The 21,014-nt window shown below is 44.1% G+C and overlaps 2 protein-coding genes across 2 annotated transcripts in view; both read left to right on the forward strand.

Moving 5' to 3' along the window:
- ppm1e (protein phosphatase, Mg2+/Mn2+ dependent, 1E) overlaps window positions 1-21,014 on the forward strand; it is a 323,526-nt gene that overhangs the window by 154,496 nt on the left and 148,016 nt on the right. The window lies entirely within an intron of this gene.
- rad51c (RAD51 paralog C) overlaps window positions 7,312-21,014 on the forward strand; it is a 14,173-nt gene continuing 470 nt past the window's right edge. The window contains exons 1-5 of the mRNA XM_048612633.1: window positions 7,312-7,685; window positions 10,553-10,811; window positions 12,213-12,379; window positions 14,962-15,095; window positions 20,609-20,740. Of these exons, the coding sequence (XP_048468590.1) occupies window positions 7,568-7,685; window positions 10,553-10,811; window positions 12,213-12,379; window positions 14,962-15,095; window positions 20,609-20,740 (810 nt within the window). The 5' untranslated portion in view covers window positions 7,312-7,567. The remainder of the gene's footprint in view (window positions 7,686-10,552; window positions 10,812-12,212; window positions 12,380-14,961; window positions 15,096-20,608; window positions 20,741-21,014) is intronic.

Below are 21,014 nucleotides of genomic sequence, written 5' to 3' on the forward strand. Positions count from 1 at the left end.
ACCCCCCGACAGTCTCCCCCTCCGCCCGGTAACGCCCCGGGCACGGATCCGTTTTTGATTCTCTGTAACGGCCAGTTTGAGTATTCGCGGTTCAAGGACTTTTTGTTTTGCAGAATCTCGGTCAGATATCGATTGATTGATCTTTACCTCTTATACCCGTTCTTACACTCCAGTGACCGTTTCAGTATGTTTTATTTTGTTCTGTAAAAGTCTCTGAATTTTTGGTTTTTTTTCGTGGAAACCTCGTCGTCGACGCCGCTGGCAGGCGGCACGAGGCTCCCGCCACTACGGCGGCGGCGCGGGGTCAGCGCGGGCTCGAAACGCGGATCTCCCTTCTGAGGCTGCCCCACCACAAGCCAGAGCTGCTGAATCACCCTGGAAGGTGGGCGTAAGGGTGTTCCCTCTACCTTCTGTCGTCCTTAGTAATTTTTCAGACGCCAATTTTATCTGGAAGACAGCTCACTTCCTGGTTACCCAGAGCATCTACAAGGCGCGCCTTGGGAGTGTGATGGAATACTCCCCACTCGTCCTGGATGAGTACAGCTCCAACAACACTCAAGGGGCTTGACAGCGTCCAGGACAAAGCAGCCAACTTGATTGGCACTGTATCGACAAGCATCTATTTCCTCCAGCACCAATGCTCAGTAGCAGCAGTGTGTACTACTTACAAGATGTACTGCAGTAATTCACCAAGGCTTCTTGGACAGTTGATTCAAAATCCACGACCACAAATATCTACAAGAACAAGGGGGGGCAGATGCATGAAAACACCATCTCTTGCAAGTTCTCTGTCAAGCCAATCACTATGCTGACTTGGAATATATTGCGGTTACTTCATTGTTGTTGGGTCCTGGAACTCCCTTGTGGGTCAACTTATAGCAAATAGACTGCAGCAGTTCAAGAATGTGGCTCACTACTATGCTCTCAAGGACAGTTAGGAATAGGCAATAAATGCTGGCCTAACTAGCAATGCCCACATTCCATGAATAAATAAAAAAAAAATCCTGCATAACTCCTTTTGCATGTGATCTTCAACTTGCTTTCCAATGCCAGAAATGGATACCAGGAGAGGATAGGCAGGTTGGGTCTCTTTCGTCTTGATAAGAAAGAAGGCTGAGGGGGTAACATAATAGAAGTCTTTAAACAGATGCAGGGTTTTGATTGCGTGGATATAGAGACCACGTTCCCTCTTGAAGGGAAGACAGTAATCAGAGGCCATCAAAAGAAGGTAGACACCAATAAACACTACAGATAATTCAGAAGAACATCATTTTGTCTCATGGTGGATGAAAGATAAATGTGCTCCAGAAACTGCTTGTTTTTCTTCAAATAGTATCACAGTATCAACAGTATATTGGAAAGGCAGATAGACCCTCTATTTATCATCTCTTGAACACAATAGATTGGTTCCACATGTGAGAGGGTTGTCCTATGATGAAAGATTGAATTTATTGAGCCTACACTGTCTGGAGTTTAGAGGAATGACAGGGGATCTACTGAAATATACAAAATTCTGAAGGAGCTTGACTAAGCAGACATACTCATTACACACACACACAAACACAGCTGAGGAATCTAGAAAGAAGCACAGGTAAAGAACTGGTAATTTGATAATTTAGGATTGAGTTGAGGACAAATTTCTTCACTCAGAAGGTTATGAATCTTTAGAATTTTCTGCACCAGAGAGTTGTGGATATTCCTTTACCAAATATATTTTGGGCCGGGATGGTCATATATTTGATCTCTCAGGGAATCAAGGAACATGGGGAGTAGGTGGGAATATGGAGTTAAAGCAGAAGATAAGCCACAATCATATTGAATGGTCGATCAGGCTGGAGCGCCCAAATAGTTAAGTCATGCTCCTATTTCTTACATCCTTATGTTCACTCCAACAGTTCCTTCAGTATTGCATTGAAACGTCAATATAGATTATGCATGTGAAATGGAGATTGAACCCTTGGTATTCTGAATTAGGCTCAAGAGTGCAAACGATAAGCCAAGCTGACACAATGAATATTGATCATTATATCCATTTTATTTAAAAAATGCATAAAAAGAAACAGACAGCACTTACATTACTTAGAAGGTATTTGTATAAATGAGCTAGCTATCAAATAAGCATTTAACAAGCTACTATAACCAGAATAGAGAGCTCATAAATGTGAGTTGAATGCAAATGAACCTGGGTCCATGGTGCTGTGAGCCACCATGCCACCCATTGTGTCATGATACAGCATAAGTTTTAATGTTGCTATTGTTTACTGTGGTGGTCAGTCACTGAACATTTTTGACAAGAGGCTGCCAAAATACTTTTAATAAAAGTTTATGCATGCAAAAGGAAATAAAAACACTAACTCATTTACACCTTACCAGAGCTATTTGAAATAGTTTCATTACAAATACCATAAATAAAATTTCAAAGCATTTACATTCAACAACAAACTCTAGTGAAGGGTCACCCTACCTGCATTTTATTGTTCCTTGTTCAGCTAGCCCCAGGGGTTATTTGTTGCAGACCTTTCTTCTTACTGACTTCTAAACAATTTTAGAGCAAACATACAGGATTTTCATATCTTCACTTTCCAGAAATTTCAATTTCTCTTAAATCATATGAAGACCATAAGAAATAGGAACAGGAGTAGGCTATTTGGCCCCTTGAGCCTGTTCCACCACTCTCTTTCACTCTTAAGCTACTCAAGAATTCTTTCCAACCCTGACATTTTAAAGATTGATAAATTAACAGGAGCTATTAACTCTGACTGAAACTGCACACAGTGCCTTTCTAAAATTAACTTGTTTCTTTTTTTGTCTCTCTATTTCATAGGATACAGAAGTGGAAACATATTCTCTGCACATCTGGAAAAGCTCAGCAGGTCTGGCAGCATCTGTGAAGAAAAGAATCAGAGTTAACATTTCAGGTCCAGTGACCCTTCATCAGAACAGTTGCTTTTCCAGCAACTTCTGTTTTTGTTCCTGACTTACAGCATCCCCAGTGTTTTTGGTTTTTTTCTCTACACATCTACCTTGTCTAATTCATACGTAATCTTGGATCAATCGCAATGAGGGTTAACATGTGAGTCTTCTCATTTCTGAAGAGCCCCAGTCTGTTCGATCTTGAATAGAATATTGAATTTGGTTTCTTGCACACTAAATGTACCTAATTAACATTTAATTGTGGACCACGCACTTTTACATTTATTTAAGTGTTAATAATGTCTGATTTCCTTTTCATTGAATGCCATTGAAAATTTCCCTCAATGGGAGGGAACATTCCTGTCTGGTGATTGTTGCGTGGTGTCCATTCATCCACAATTGTAGTTGGGGAACACTTTAGCGGTCAAGGTCATTCAGCCTCCGATCTTCAGGTAAGTGTCCTCCAATGCAGCCTTCAAGATATACAACAACACAGAATCACCGAACAGAAACTAGTAGCCAAGTTCTGTACCCACAAAGACGGCCTCAGCTGTGACCTTGGGTTCATGTGCGCTACATTTAATTCCACTATTCTGTTCTGTGTTTGTAAAATCTCCCTTATAGTCCTGTTTTGACACCATCACCTTGATAACTTGTTATGATCTCTCTACCTTAATTTGTTTGTACAGTTTTGGATTACTTGTTACTCTGGTTAGATTCTCGGCATGCGACTCTTATACCCATCATGTTATTCCAGCCATTTGGTTTGTCTCCAGCACCATCTTATTTTTAATTTTTTGTATTATCTCTCTGCCTCAATTAATCAGATTATAGGCCATCCCTTCACTTGCCATACAGCTGTTGACACTTTACTCATGCCATCTGACACTTTGATCACCTGCAGATTCTTATTATTCAGGCTGTAAACACTCCACTCACGCCATTTGTACGATCTTTTGATCTCTCTACCTTTAAATTCTGTGCCTATGTGCTTCTCTTCACTTCACCTGATGAAGGAGCAGTGCTCCAAAAGGTTGTGATTTAAAATAAACCTATTGGACTATAACCTGGTATCGTGTGACTTCTGACCTGGTCGAAAGAGAGACAGGGTTGTGAAGAAGGTGTTTGGTTCACTTGCCTTTTTTGGTCTGTGCAATGAGTACAGGAGTTGGGATGTCATGTTGCGGCTGTCACACATCTCCTTCTGAAAGCCTGGAAAAAGATGCAGTCTTTTGTTGGAGGTTCATCCCCAGCAGCTCCGTGACGCCGTGCTCTGTGGTCTACAGTCTGTTCTCCTGGGGACACACTGAGACAAACATCAATTGTGTCTGGAGGGCCATCAATTCGGTGAATGGCACTATTTGGTCTACTCGAAACGTCTTGGTCTTCGAGTAAAGAGTTGATCCTGACCACGTCTTACAGATTGGCACATTCCAAGGTCCAGGACCACGTGCTGAGGGATGCACTAAAGCTCGGGACAGCTACTGCCAAGGTGCAGTGGGAAAGACCACTGTGTCTTCCTGCTGAAGGTAAATGGGGCTCCTTTCAGTTATCGGACCCTCTTATTGCTGGAAATATATCTAAATGTTAGTATTGTATGTTTAAGAGAGGTGTTTGTACTGTTTGGGTAGAATGAAAGTCCAATGTTCTGTTTGTTTACTTGATATGCAACTGTACAGAACCGAACTACATGTGTGACAGTATATGTACACAAAGATAACACAGTGTGGAGCTGGGGGAACACAGCAGGCCAGGCAGCATCAGAGGAGCAGGAAAGCTGACATTTCCGGTTGGGACCCTTCTTCAGAATTGGGGGAGGGGGAAGGGAGTTCTAACATAAATAGATAGAGGAGAGGTGGGGCTGGGGAAGGTAGGTGGGATGGTGATAGGTGAATGCAGGCTGGCAGTGGTGGGGACTAGTCAGTGAGGTGGGAGGAGCAGATAGGTGGGAGAGAAGACAGACAAGTCAAGGAGGCGGGGATGAGAGGGAGATAGGTAGGAGAGAAGACGGACAGGTCAAGGAGGCGGGGATGAGAGGGGCAGGAGAAGGTAGGGGGGATGGCGATAGGTGAGTGCAGGTAGGCAGTGGTGGGGATTGGTCAGTGAGATGGGTGGAGCCAAAGGTGGGAAAGAAGACTGACAGGTCAAGGAGGCGGGGGTGAGAGGGAGGTTGGTCATGGGATGAGGCTGGAGGTGGGGAGATTTTGAAACCCACATTGTAAAGCCCACATTGAGACCATTGGGTTGTAGGCTCTCAAGGCAGAATATGAAGTGCTGCTCCTCCAGTTTCTGGGTGGCATCGTTGTGACACTGGAGGAGGCCCAGGATGAACATGTCGTCCAGGGAATGGGAGGGGGAGTTGAAGTGGTTCGCGACTGGAAGATGTTGTCATTTGTCACGAACCGAGTGCAGGTGCTCCACAAAGCGGTCTCCGAGCCTCCGCTTGTTTACCGATGTAGAGGAGGCCACATCAGGAGCAACGGTTGCAGTAGACCACATTGACAGATGTGCAGGTGAACCTCTGTCTGATGTGGAAGGGTTTTTAGGGTCCTTGGATGGAGGTGTGGGGGAAGGTGTAGGGGCAGGTGTAGTATTTCCTGTGTTTGCAGGGAAAGGTGTCAGGGGTGGTGGGGAGTGTGGAGCGGACAAGGGAGTCACGGAGGGAGCAGTCCCTACGGAAAACAGATGGGGTGGGCAGGGAAAAATGTCCTTGGTTGTAGGGTCAGATTGCAGGTGGCAGAAATGGCAGAGAATGATACGTTGAATCCGAAGGTTAGTGGGGTGATACGTGAGGACAAGGGGGATTCTGTCTTTGTTTTTGTGGCGGGGAGGGGGTGTGAGGGCTGAGGTGCGGGAAACGCAAGAGATGCGGTCGAGAGTGTTTTCGACCACTGAAGGAGGGAAGTTGCCATCCTTGAAATACGAGGACAACTGGGATGTTCGGGAGTGGAACACCTCATCTTGGGAGCAGATGTGGCGGAGGCGGAGGAATTGGGTGTAGGGGATAGCATTCTTGCAGGAGGGTGGGTGAGAGGAGGTGTAGTCTAGGTAGCTGTGGGAGTCAGTGAGCTTGAAATAGATATCAGTTTCAAGTTGGTCACCAGAGATGGAGTCAGAGAGGTCCAGGAAGGAGAGAGAGGTATTAGAGATGGTCCAGGTGAACTTGAGGTTGGGGTGAAAGGTGTTGGTAAAGTTGATGAACTGTTCAAGCTCCTCGTGGGAGCATGAGGTGGCGCCGATACAGTCATTGGTGTAGTGGAGGAAGAGGTGGGGGATAGTGCCAGTGTAGCTGCGGAAGAGGGACTGTTCCACATATCCTATGAAGAGGCAGGCATAGCTTGGGCCCATGCGGGTTCCCATGGTCATGCCCTTAGTCTGTAGGTATATTTCTGAAATTAAAAAGATGTTGCAGCTGTACAGGACATTGATTAGGCCACTTTTGAAATACTGTGGTCAATTCTGGTCTCCTTGCTATAGGAAAGATGTTGTTAAACTTGAAAGGGTTCAGAAAAGATTTACAAGGATGTTACCAGGTTTGGAGGGTTTGAGCTATAGGAAGAGGCTGAATAAGCTGGGGCTATTTTCCCTGGAGCATTGGAGGCTGAGCAGTGACCTTATAGAGGTTTATAAGGTCATGAGGGGCATGGACAGGTAAGTAGACAAGGTAAAAACCGAAAGAACAGCAGATGCTGTATATCAGGAACAAGAACAGAAGTTGCTGGAAAAGCTCAGCAAGTTTGGCAGCATCTGTGAGGAACAAATCAGAGTTAACGTTTCAGATCAGGTGACTCTTCCTCAGAACATTGTGTGTAAATAGACAAAGTCTTTTCCTAGGGTAGTCCAAAACTAGAGGGCATAGGTTTAAAGTGAGACGGGAAAGATACAACAGAGACCTAAGGGGCAACGTTTTCATGCAGAGGGTGGTGCATGTAGGGAACGAGATGCCTGAGGAAGTGGTGGAGGCTGGTACAATTACAACATTTATTTGGTACCTGGATGGATATCTGAATAGAAAGTGTTTAGAGGGATATGGGCCAAATGCTGACAAATGGAACTAGATTAATTTAGAATATCTGGTCAGCGCAGACGATTTGGACCAAAGGGTCTGTTTCTGCTGTACATCTCTATGACTCTATTTGTCAAGCATGATTTCCCATTGAGTGAATCCATGCTGCCTCGGACTGATTCTGTCACCACTTTCCATCCCTGGGAAACCACTGACAGTGTCTTCTTCCTCACTGCAGCCACCTCAAGGGCAACATATAGTGGAGGGTGGCACTCTGGGTACGGAGGAAGGATCTGACTGGGAGGGTCTTTGTCACCGCCAGCCACATAATACTGATCTGAATTGATTGACAGCTGATCTGAAGTATCTCCCCATCACCAGGGCGATGCACTGTCCCTTTAAGACCCTGAAGTGTCTCCAAGAAGCCAGCAGGAGGCTCTGAGAGCTGCTGAACAAGCCTGATTTTGGCGGGGGATGTTGCAGGAGTGAAGTGGCGGAAGGTCGCGCCGAAGGGTTTTGTTTTGGTGGGATTACTCTCCCATTTATCATGCAGGAAATGATAAAGGGACTCAGGCTTTCTGTTCGAGGACTGCGAGTAGTCTGTTTGAAGTGAGGCCCCGGGTTTTCCGGCTCCTGCGGTGAAGGAAGATGCAGAGAGACCTGGGCAGCTTTCCGCTTCCACCCGGGATCAGGGTCAAAATGATCAGCTCCGGCTTCCAGAGCGCTGAGGATCTGAGCGGAGTAAGAGCCACTGAACTCAGCAAAGGTAAAAAAGATACAGTAAATTACCATAATATACCTAAAGCTACCGTAACCCTTCTGAATCAGGCGCGTGTACTACCGTAATAAACCAAAGGCAGGAGACTACCGTGACTCGCTAAACTAAGGATACACTGTTACTGTTCTGAAAACTGAGGAAGGCTCACCGGACCCGAAACGTTAACTCTGTTTTCTCCTTCACAGATGCTGCCAGACCTGCTGAGCTTTTCCAGCAACTTTTTGTTTTTGTTCCTGATTTACAGCATCCGCAGTTCTTTTGGTTTTTACATTTGAAAGTAAGCTATCCAAAGCAAGGGCACTGGCCTGTGACAGTGACTTATACAACAGACTCTGAGCCATCATCACAAACCAGTTACTTTGCAAATTGGAACAACTGGACTGAGGTTGGCCAGCTATGAAAAATACTATGTTTCAAATATTTGACAAAACACACTGCACTAATTTGAGAATTAAGAGAGTAAATGTTTAAAAAAGGTCACTTACAAGTTCTATTGTCTTTTTATGTAACTGCAGGCTATTTAGAATTACCTATTTTGTTTAGTTTTCCCTGCAATTTCTTTATATTTTCATTTGATGTTTTTCTCAAATTTTGATTTTATTTCCTCAAAGGCTCTAGCTAGGTTCACTCAGGGCAATATATTTTATGTACCTTTTGCCAATTGAGATTGATTAACTTAGTAAAGACTACTGATTGAATCTGATTTCTTCCTCCACGGTATTATACTTGAGATAGTAATTAGTTGAATCTCAAATGAATACATCCTTTTAAGTTGATGTTTCTAGATGATTAGGTATTCCAGGCATGTGTGAGTAGAAGGATATAATCCTATGTGTCGGCTGGAAATTAAAGGGTATGGGACCAGAATAATTACAGGACAATGTATCTTTTCACTTTAAGTAGAAAGCAGACTGCCAACATTGGATAATAGGGAACTGTGTCCATGCAATCCATGGTTTTTTGGCCAAAGGGCAGGTTGTTGTTACTATTGTAATTCATTTCTAATGGGAACTGCTTAAAACATGGTGGTTTCTACTGTATTCTGATTAAAATAACAGCACCTTTGCCAGAATTATCATATTGTGGGGTTTGCAGCCATGGAGTCATACCGCACGGACAAGATCCTTCGGTCCAACCAGTCCATGCCAACCATAATCCCAAACTAAACTAGTCCTACCGGCCTGTTCCTGGCCCACATCCCTCCAAACATTTCTTATTCATGTACTGATCCAAATGTCTTTTAAACATTGTAATTGTACCCACATCCACCACTTCCTCTGGAAGTTGTTTCCACATGTGAACCACCCTCTGTTAAAAAAAAAAAAAAATTCCCTTCATATCTTTTTAAAATCCGTCTCCACTCACCTTAAAAATATGCCCCCAAGCCTAGATCTCCTCCGTCCTAAGGAAAATATACCTACCATTAACCCTATCTATTCCCCTCATGATTTCATAAACCTCTATAAGGTCACCTCTCAACTCCTACGCTCCAGTGAAAATAGTCCCAGCCAATCCAGCCTTTCTTTATAACTCAAACCTTTAATACCAGGCAACATTCTGGTAAATCTCTTCTGATTCTTCTTCAGCTTAATAACATCCTCCCTATAACAGGGCGACCAGATCTGGACACAGCATTCCAGAAGATGTCCTGCACAACATCAGCATGACTTCCCACCTCCTATACTCAAAGGACTGAGCAATTAACACAAGTAAGCCAAGGCTGTACAAAGCTTAGCTTCACTTTTAGAAATCTGGTTTTAATTAGTCTATGGACTTCCATGGTCTTACACCTGTCTATCTCTGTAATCACCTCCAGTGCCAAAACTCTCTACATTCACCACTGACGCATCCCCAATTTTAATCACTCCAGCCTTGGTCTCCATGCCTTCGGCTGCCAACACCCTGGGTCCTTGAATACCACCCCCCTGCCTATTTACCTCGCTTTCCTTCTTTAAGACACTTACTAAAAGCTACCATAAGGAAAAAAAACTGTAAAACTGGTGAATATTACATTTTGGTCCAACTCATCTTGTACACTTTAAAGTGGCGCTCTGGTATACCCCAGCACACCTTCATTCTTCACTTTATTTTTTCTCTGTTTTGACCACATTTTTGGTGACCTGCGTTGAAAGGGTGACTTGGTGATGGGATACCAGCTTTGGTGGAGTTATTTCAGCTTGGTTTCTTATTTTTTTTGAAAATGCTCCTATGAAAAACCTTGGAAAGTATAAGCTGTGAATACAACAGAGGTGGTTGACTATTACCTTCTACAGTGAGGACAGGGCACAGCTGAAGTCTTTGGCCTGTGGAAAGGCCATCAGCCCAATTAGAGGTTCTAGTCACTATGGGTGAACCTGGGGCTTGTTTGCTGTGATGCCCTTCCAGGTTGTAGAGCTCGTTGGATTGACAAAAAAGAATGTGCATCTGGGTAAAGCCCTGGATAGTGGCATGTACCCAAGGATCTGCAGCCTTCAGAGAAGAGGGGATTTTCTTTCTGTGCCCTGATTAAATTAGGAAGGCTTCCTTTAATGGTAAAAATGAAACATGGCGTTTGTAGAGATGAGGGAGTAGAGCTGCCTCGAATCTGGACTGGCTTCCCAGTAGCTCCAGTTTCATGTTGTATAGTGGTAACTTGGGTACAGGCAGTAAATACTGATGCTACCTAGTAAGATGGAAAATCTAGAAGCGTGCAGTAATCTCCAGCAACTCCCAATATTGCAAGATGTGTCCACCTGATTCATCCATTCAGAAATGTTTTAACATCTCCCACTGCACCATCCCAATCATTGCATTTTTGACTCCTACAGACTGTTTCTCGCTATCCTGAATGTGTATCCTTTACATTTGCTGTTTAGAGCTGGGCATCTCCAAGGAGGAAGCATTGGAAGTTCTACAGATTGTGAGACAAGAGGGCTCTGGAGAGGAATCCCAACTGAGTGTGAAGTTACCGTCTGCTCGGACGTACACAGCTCTGGAACTCTTGGAGCAGGAACATGCTCAAGGCTCCATCATCACCTTCTGCTCTGCTCTAGATGAAATCCTAGGGGGAGGTGTGCCCATTGGCAAAATCGTAGAGGTCTGCGGCGCTCCTGGAATTGGGAAAACTCAGCTAAGGTAGGACACCACATTGCACTCATGTGAGTCCCTATCTAATATTGTAGCCATGTCCCAAGCTTAGAACCAATAAGGTACACAATGCAATGCAAATTTTAGAAGCTTTATAGCTTATCATTTAGTTATTTTCCTGCAATCAGAGGATAACTGCTTCATTGACCTTTGTGAGCCTAGTTGGAAGAATGCATGCTTGATTCCACGTCTTCACTGTGTTACTTATCCTGAAAAACTTCTTTCTTAATCAACCTCGCCCCAGATACAGTCAAATAGCCTTTCACCTTTTACTGTTCTGACTGGATCATGAAAAAATTGGAGAGTTCTCTAACAGTGAAAGCTACTGTGGGACCTCAGCAATCCGTTAGTACGCCCCCACACAGAACCTGGTCTTCTGAGCCAAATGCAAGTTTCTTTTTGCACTAAGCTATGCCTAGCCCCAAAGGAATGGTGGTTGTCCATCCCAGCACGCATAGCATGCGTGAAACCCTTCTGTGTAAGAAACAGCAGGGATATTGAGTGGTTTGGAGGGGAAGAGAGTGAAAATGGTGTTGTACACTCTAGTAATTGGAACCAGGTAGATCTTATTGACTATGGGATCCTTGATTGGAGTTATTAACCTGAGACCATCAGGGAGCCCCGGCTAACAGATATAAACAGGGCATTCAGAGTCTCCTCACCGGAGGAGGAAAAAAAATATAAATAAATAAACAGGAGACTCCGAGAGTCTCCTATCTTCAGGGACTGCCTCCAAGCTGGCTGGCCACAGCCAGTGTACTGTGCATATGTAAATAAAGGGTGATGGTGATGGGATACAGGCCTCTGCGCAGTTATTTCATACACATAATGTGACATGAGCGGTCTGTTCCCTGGGACACCCACCAAGACAAACATCAGCTGCACCTGGAGGAGCATCAACTCGGTGAAAGACTCTCTTTGGTCTGCTCAAATCTTGGTGGTTTTCCAGAACAAGGAGTTGACCCTTACTGAGTGTTGCAGACTGACACCCTCCAAGGTCCGGGACTACATGCTGAGGGATGCACTAAAACTTGGGGCAGCTGCCGCCAAGGTGTAGAAGGGAAAGACCATTGTCTGAGGTCTTCCTGCTGAAGGTAAATGGGGGTCTGTTCAGTTATCGAACTCTCGCAGTGTCTTAAATATATGTAAATATTAGTATTGTATGTTTAGGAGAGTTTTTTTTTGGATAGAGTCAAAGTCCAAAGTTTTGTTTGTTTATTTGATATGCACCTGTACAGAAGAGAACTACATTTGTGACAATGTATATATGCAAAGAGACTTTTAATGAATAAAGTGTATTTTTGAAATTAAGAAAAAAAGTGGCGCCCCGTGCATTTACAGTCACTCAGTCTACCGAGATCCCTGTTCTGTTTTCTCCATGTTGTGCAGCATCCAGCTGGTTGTGGACGCACAAATCCCTGAATGCTTTGGGGGCTTGGACGGTGAGTCCGTGTACATTGATACGGAGGGCAGTTTTATCGTGGATCGAGTGATGGATGTCGCTGCTGCCGCTGTGCACCATTGTCACCTGATAGCCCAGTCCGGCCAGGATGAAGGTACGCTGTTCAGCTGGCTGCAGCTGTTCAATAGGCAAACAGAGAGTGAGGGCTTGGGATCTTGCTCCTCATTCTGTGGGATACCAGCGTTAGCCTTAGTCAACCATCACCCTCATCTCATGGGCTCAAGTCACTCATCAGAAACAAGAGTATGAAATTTAGGCAGAAGTGCTGCATTATCTATCAGTTGAAATGCTCAACTGAAGCCTCCTGTTCAAAACATCCTTCAGCACTAAACAAAGAGGAGTGATCGAGTTCTGGGCCAATTTATATTTCCAACCAACTTCATTCAAAGCAGACTGTCTGGTTATTTATCTCAATGGGGTCTTGCTCTGCACAAACAGAATGCAAAGTTTCATTACTTTGTTACTTACAAAGTACTTTATTTGGTGCTTTGAGGATGTGAAAGATGCGAGATAAATGCAAGTTCATCTGATTTTGTGATGAAAATGGAGGGAATGTCAGAGCTGTGTGACAGTTAAGATTAAGAGGAGATGTAAGCAAGACAATGAAAGATAAGTAGATGCAGCAGAGATGTTGGACAGAACCTTCCCTGCCCTGAATATCATGGGCCATGGTGAGAAATTTGGGAAAATTGACTGATGTCTAGTGAGGACCTTTCCAACGTTGAGATTAGAAAGTTGTCACCAAGTGTTGGATGGTGAAACAAAGATTCTCATGAGTCAGTGGCAAGAGGCCTATTGGCACGGATTAGTGCACAACTTCACCCTCATTACTCTGCAGTTCCCTGTTCTGCCACCTGCTGGATAGAAACTAAACACCGAGAATTCCCGACGTGAAATTCAGAGTAGTTTCCTACTGACTTCAGGTTGCCGCTTACCCCGTCATCACCCATCTCAGGGCACACAGCATGGACAGCGACCACACAAACCCGATGTCCATTGACATTGGCATTGATGTGTACCAGCCTCACCCCATCATCATGGCACATCTCCAATCCACTTACAGTACTTTACTGTCCTTCAGTGCTGCCCTTTAGAGCACACCAGCAACTTTTCATTGCACTGCTGCTGCCAGGACAATTTATGTGTATGGACAAGCACCCCGCTCACTTTTTGTACCAGGGAGCATCTTAGCGCTCCTTGCTTGCTCTCCTAGTACTCATTCACTTTATACCCACTTTGATGTTTTGCCTTGCTTTGTCTTTTGGCACCTCACCCCCACTGCCCCCGGCCTGTCCCCACCTGCCAGAGCTTAAAGACATGTAGCCGTTCAATCCAAACTTGCCTTTTAGCACAAACACAAGGCCAGACAGTTTGACGTGGTTTCCAGCAGTCAGAATTCAAAGGGGTGGACAGATTGATGTGTGGTCCCCTGCAACGTCAGTCTGATATGCATCATGTGCCAGCCGCAGACACATTGGATGTGCACCAACCAAATGGCCGAGTCCCAAAGTCTACTTCCCCATGAGGGAAAGTATAGGACCTCTCCACATCCATCCTATCAGGTCTGCTAGGAATCTTGTACGTTTCAATAAGGTCACCCCCATTCTTCTAAATTCCAGTGAGTAGAGACTCAACCTACTCAACTTCTTCACATAAGACAGTCCTTCCACACCTGGTAACAGCCTATTGCACTTTCTCTGGACTGCCTCCAATGCCAGTATATCATTCCTTAGATAAGGGACCAAAACTTCACAGTATTCCAGCTGTGGTCTGACTAATGACTTAGCAAAACCTCATTAATTTTATACTGCATTCCCTTTGAAATAAAGGCCAACATTCCAATTGCCTTCTGTATTACCCACTGAATTTGGAAATTAGCTTTTTGTGATTCATGGACAAGAATCCCCAAATCCCTCTGTGCTGCAGCTTTCTGCAGTCTTTCTCCATTTAAATACACTGAAGAGCGACCTAATTGAGGAGTTTAAAAAGATTAAAGGGAGGTGATTTATTAGAGAGAAAAGTAGTTCTGTTAACTTGGGGAAATGGGAGGCCCGAACGAAGGGACAGAACCTTAAAATTCCAGCCTGATTTTTCAGAAAGTATGTTGTCTCAAAGCGAATTGGAAGTCTGGCACTCTTTGCCCAAATACCTGTTGCAACTGGAGTAGGAAGTTTAAGGCCAGACAAAAGATCGTCCAATTGTACTGTTAGGTTTATGGAATTAAAATATGTAAATGGAGTTAAGACTAGTGAAATGGCAGAACAAGTTTGAGGGGCTGACTGGCCTCCTGCTGTTCCTGTGTGTAGTTTTCTGATTCTTTCAGTAGAAACTAGGTTGAAACTGGGACACTCTTTCTATCTCTGTCTAACTCTGTACATCTGATGTGTGTGCCTGTGTGTCTTAGAGTGTTCCTCTTTTTGTGTGTTCCTCTGTGTCTATTTCTGTCCCTGTCTCTCTCTTTTCTCTTTCTCTTTCTCTTTCTCTTTCTCTTTCTCTTTCTCTCTCTTTTTCTCTCTCTCTCTTTTTCTCTCTCTCTCTTTTTCTCTCTTACTCCCTCCCTCTCCCTCTCCCTCCCTCCCTCTCTCTCTCTCTTCTTTCTTTCTTTCTTCCGCCCTCCCTCCCTCTCTCTCTTTCTCCCTCTCTGTCTGTGGATAAAAGTGTCCCCCTGTCTTGCAGTGCAACGAGAAGCAGCACGGGCCTTCTCTGTCTCCGGAATCCTCTCTCGCATCTACTACTTCCGTTGCCATGATTATGTGGAGCTGCTGGCCCAGGCTCACCTACTCGCTGACTTCCTAGTGGCACATCCAAAGGTATGTTCTGTCTCAGGCTTTGCCTGTTGGGGGAAGCTGGTGATTGAACCCTCTCCTCTCCATCTGTTCAGAGTGTTCAGTTCAGACTGGGCTAGGGGGTGAGGTATGTTGGTTTAAGCCCCTTATTTTACCATGCGTTGCAATGATTCTCAGGATGTAGGCTTCACTGGCATGACCAGGATTTGTTGCCCTCCCCTAATTGCCCTGGAGAACATGGTGGCAAATCACCTTCTTGAACCAAGACAGTCTATGCAACAGAGGTAGAAAGAGCTTTGACACAGCGATAGCGAAGGAATGGTGATATGGTTTCAGTTCGGGATGGTGTGCGCGTTGGAGGAGAACTTGCAGGAGGTGGTGTTCCCAAGTATCTGCTTCCCTTGTTCTTCTCTGAGGTAGAGGTCACGGGTTTGACAAAACTTTAATTTCAGTTTGATCTTTAAGGGAAGGGGCATCTTTGGAAGGAAGACTCAAAGTTATGAGCTAGTTGGCCCTTCTTAAGGATGTAGAAAGTATATTACACAGCAGCTTTAGGGTTGCAAGTGAAAGTCCAAGATGTTGATCAGTGACCAGAAGACCATTTCGGGAAAGTGGTGAACAAAGAGTGAATTACTTTTTGTTATATTATTGCACAGATGTCAGAAAGACATTGTAAGTTTCAGACAGCTAAATGACATGTGACACTCTAGTATAAGAGCTCTACATCTTACTCTGTAGAGTTAGCAGGCAGTTAGAAGATGGTCAACCAACTGGTCGGTCAATCAGTCAACTATGTAGAAAACATAATAATAATCTTAGGCATATAACCTATACTGTATATTGTCATGTTAATGTACCTAGTTAGTTGGTAATATCCTCTAGACATCCGACTCAATAAAAAACCAAAATCTGTGTGATATGTGTCAAACGGGCTAACATAGAAAATCTTGTCACGCTGCTTTTAGGCTAATCCACCTCTTCTATAATCTGGATTGTATTTCATTTTTTTCCCAGCACATGGTTCTCTAGGACGATCCCAGGTATGGAGGGATTGTCTTATGAGCAAAGGCTAAACAGTTTGGGAATCTTATTGGAATTTAGAAGAATGAGGGGTGATCCCATTGAAATGTACAGGAATCTTGTAGAGTAAATGCTGAGAGGATGTTTCCCATCATGGGAGAGTCTAGTACCAGGTAGCATAGCCTCAGAATCAAGGAGTGTCAATTTAAGATGGAGTTAAGGACGAATTTCTTCTCTCAGACTGTTGAGAGTCTTTGGAATTCCTTGGGGGTGGATTCCTTCTGTATATTTAAGACAGAGATAGATTCTTGATCAATAGGGGATGGGGACAGTGGATGTGGCAGTGTTGGATCAACCATGATCCTATTGAATGCTGGAGCAGCCTCAAGGGGCTGAATGGCCTACTCCTGTACCTAATTCAATGGTCTTATGAAAAACCTGTATAAAGCCCTGGTTGGCATCGATTGGAGTATAGTGTCCAGTTCTGGGCACCCCATTTAGGAAGGATACAAAGACATTGAAGAAGATGCAGAAAAGATTCATGTTAATGGTTCCAGGGATGAGGGACTTCAGTTATATCTGTATATAGATTAGGTGAATGAGCAAAAATTTGGCCAGTGGAGTATAATGTGGGAAAATGCGAACGTGTTCACTTTGGCAGGAAAAACTCAAAGCAATGCATGATTTAAATGGAGAGAGATTGCAAGACTGAGGTACAGAGGAATTTGGGTGTCTGGGTAAGTAAGTCACAAAAAGTTACGCAGGTACAGCAAGTGATGCTTATTGCAAGGGGAATGGAATAAAAAATCGGGATGTTTCGTTACATTTGTACAGGGTTTCGGTGGGACTACCTCTGGTATATTGTGAACAGTTGTGGTCTTTTTATTAAATAAAGCATATAAATGTATCTGAAGCAGTTCAGAGAAGCTTCACCCTGGGATGGAGGAGTTTGTTATGAAGAAGGGTTGGACTCACTCAGGAGTTTAGAAGAGTGAAAAGTTACCTTGAAGCGTGTAAAGAGAAGAGATGGAGAAGAATAGAAATATTTTCTCCTGGGGGTTTGTCTATCTTTGGAAACTCTTTTGTCCCAGAGAGCATGGAGGTGGGGATCATTAAATACTTTTAAAGCAGGGGTTTGCAGATTCTTGACAGACAAGGGAGTCAAAAAGTATTGGTGGGGGGTGATGGAGTGCAATTCAGGCCACAGTTGGGTCAGCCATGATCTTTTGAATGGGAGGAGGATCTTGAAGGGTCAGATGGCCTGTTCCCGCCCTTATTTTGTGAGTTATATAGGTACATTGGTGAAGTCAGAACAGCTCTCTTGAGAGAAGAGGAGGTTAAGTGGAGATTTTAAAGAGTTGATCAAAGTGATGAAGGGTTTGATGAAGAATAGACAGGAGAATTTCTTTTTGAGAATCCGAGGGAATGGATTCAAGGTGACTGACAAAAAGAAGCTTTTTACAAGGAAAAAATATTTTTATGTAGTGAGTGGTTGGATTCCTGTTATGTATTGCTTGAGAATGTGGTGAGAGCACATTCGTGCCTTTCAGAAGGGAAATGGATAATTATCTGAAGAGCAAGCAGTTGTCTGGAAAAGGGTGAGGGAGTGAGGTTTAGCTATGGAGCAAGTGGTGGAAGGTGGAATTAGGCTGGATAGATCTTTTAGCCAGCACCGAATTGAAAGGCTGAATGGTCTCTTTCTGTGCTGTAATTCTAACTACGTCTATCAGATGGGGTCTGATCTTCCTCTCCTTTGTAATCCAGATGACTTGAGATACAGTCCAATCTTCCATTAGCCCTTCCGTAACAGGTTACTGATTTCAAATGGTTTGTGTACTTGGAGTCCTAAATATTTCCTCTCCCTGGCAGCCCCCAGTGTCTCACCGTTTAGATACCCCTCTATGGGGCAAGGCAAGTTAAAATCATGAACCCCAAACAAAATAAACACAAAACGTGCTGAGAGTGCATATCAAGTCTGTCTGGGTCCAAACACAAAGAAAGTGGGTTAACATACCAGATCTCAAATGGAGGACTGGATTATGAACATAAGATTCAGGAGGTGGAGAAGGCTACTTAGCCCCTCACGCCTGCTGCACCATTTACAATATTCATGGTTGCTCTGATTGCAGCCTCGACTACACTTTCCTGCCTGCCCTCCCTGTAACTCTTTACTCCCACATCAATTAAAAATCTATCTCGGTTTGAGGCTGCGCAGCAATATCTCTCATAAGCGTATTCAAGCAATGGGTGACAAATACCTAAATCTGAACAAAAGAAAACTAAATGAAGGTATATATCTCGTAATAAAATGAATCGCTAAACAAAGCAGGATTTTAATTTTAAAAGTCAGCTTAATATTGCTCTTATGTGTGCTTGTTTGAAGCCAGGAAATATCTACAGTGAGCACACATTGTCGTCAATGATTGTTGGATTATTGGCGTCAGTGATATATTCACTGACCCAATCTCTGCTGCTCTCTGGGCTGCAGAATTCCACAGTTTAATGACCTTCTGAGAAAAGAAATCCTGCCTCATTTCTGTCCTTAGAAGATGCCTTACTCTGAAACCATTTCCCCTCATCCTTGATACCCCCACAGGGGAAACATCCTCTCAACATCTACCCTATTAAACTCACTGGAATTTTACATGTTTCAATAAGATCACCAATCGTTTAACTAAATTGAAGTGAGTAGAGGCCCATCCTGCTCAACCATTCCTCATTTTACAACCCGCTCACTCTAGAGATCAGCCAAGTGAACATTCTCTGAGGTGCTTTCGATGTAAATATAGATATTTTTTGAAGCATTCTAATCAAAGATGTTATTACACACCTCTGGAGCAGGTGGGGCTTGACCCTGGGCCTACTGGCTCTGAGCTAGGGCACTACCACTGTATCACAAGAACCCTTAAATTATAAATCACTTGCCAAATTTGTAAATGCAAGGTAAGTGAGTAAATCAAGTCGCCACAGTCCCAGAGGACCATAGGGTTGCTCTATATCACAGAGAGACAACTGGTGGTGGTTTAACCTGAGGATCACCACACCTCAGGCCAGGAAACAGGGCCTTCATGGTAATTGTCGGCTGGTGCAAGAATTGAACCCATCGCAAACCAGCCTTCCAGCCAACTCAGCTAACCGACCCCCTGAATTCAGTGTAAGTTTTCAGTTGGCCAGAGTACGTAACACAGGTTCATACTCCAGGATTGAATTTCTCAGCGAGCCCACTAGATGGAGCAGTGTACTACAGCTGAGATGAGATTGGAGTTGGACAGCAGGGTATGAGTGAATTTTTCTTGTGACAATTTCATCAATTTATGCCCAACAGTGTTGACAAACGCTGACTTGAGGTGACACAGCAGTCATGTATCAATCTGCCAGACATTGACTGCTCTGTACAAGAAGTATTTGCCAGGTGTGGGTTGCAATGGACTAGGTCCCTTTGTACTTCCTCAATAAGTACTGTACAGTTATAAATACAGGCTGTTTTGAAATGACATACAGAATCATTGACTTTATTAATTGAAGCATGGAGTGACATAACAAGGAACATATGTTAAAACACAGTTATAAATCTATGCTGAAATTCACAATGCGACATTGAGGGAGTGCTGCACTTTTTTATCTTTGTTCATTCACGGGATGAGGGTGTCGTTGGTTAGGCAGCATTTATTGCCCATCCCTAATTGCCCAGAGGGCAGTTAAGAGTTAAGCACATTGCTGTGGGTCTTGAGTCACATATAAGCCAAACTAGGTAAGGATGGCAGTTTCCTTCCCTAAAGGACATTAGTGAACCGGGCGGGTTTTTCCTGACAATTGACAATGGATTCATAGTCATCGTTAAATTCTAAATTACTGATATTTATTGAATTCAAATTCCACCATCTGCCATGGCGGGATTTGAACCTGAGTCCCCAGAACATTATCTGGATTAACAGTGCGGCGATAGTAGCACTAGGCCATCACCTCCATTTTTGGATGTTAACCCTGTGCCCACTTGGGTAAACAGAAAAGAGCTGGGTAACTGCCTCCAGTGTCATGGTTAACGTTTAATCCTCAATCAATACCACGCAAAAAACAAAACAAATTACTCGATCAGTTTCACACCACTGGCTGTGTCAAAATTGCCAGCTGTGTTTCCAGTGTAAAGACAATGCCCATGTTTCAGAAGATACTTGCCTTGGGTGCAAGGTGCTTTTGAGGTGTTCGGTGGTGGTGAAAAGAGCATCAGCATGGCCAAAGAGCTATAAATGCAAACCTTTAACATTAGTTAGGCTCCAAGTGCATTAGTGTGGCCATTTCTTCAGTATTTGGAATTGCCTCCCCCTCACACAGAGCAGTGGAGTGATCGACAAGGGAGTCGAGGGTTATGGAGGGCAGGCTGAAACGTGGCATCAAGGCCACCTCAGATTAGCCATGATCTTATTGAAATGGTCGAGCAGGTTCAAAAGGTTGAATGGCCCATTCCGATCCTGTGATCTTGTGGATTTATGTTGTTGACCTAAACCCTGTTTTACCAGGTGCGCATTGTAGTGATTGACAGCATTGCGTTCCCATTCCGCCACAACCTGGACGACCTGTCGCGAAGGACACGGCTCCTGAATGGACTGGCGCAACAGCTCATCAGCATGGCCAATGACCACAGTGTGGCGGTGAGTAAAACCTGGCACGGCTTTACGCTTTAAGTGGAATGGGAGCGACCAGATCGATCATGCTAACCGGAGCTCAGTGTCACTTTGTGATTGGATTGGACTCAGCTTTGCACATTTCATCCTCTCCTAAGACGGGATCAAGCTTTGGCAAGCAACTGGATACAACCCTGTGCCTGGACAGACTGGCGTTGACACTTGCTTTCGTTTCAAGCCAGATCATTGCAAACTAGACCTTGTTTCACCTGACCTTGTATTGCTTTGGAACTGGGATGGG

The sequence above is a fragment of the Rhincodon typus genome, chromosome 26, assembly GCF_021869965.1.
Source record: "Rhincodon typus isolate 14 chromosome 26, sRhiTyp1.1, whole genome shotgun sequence".
NCBI lineage: Eukaryota > Metazoa > Chordata > Chondrichthyes > Orectolobiformes > Rhincodontidae > Rhincodon > Rhincodon typus.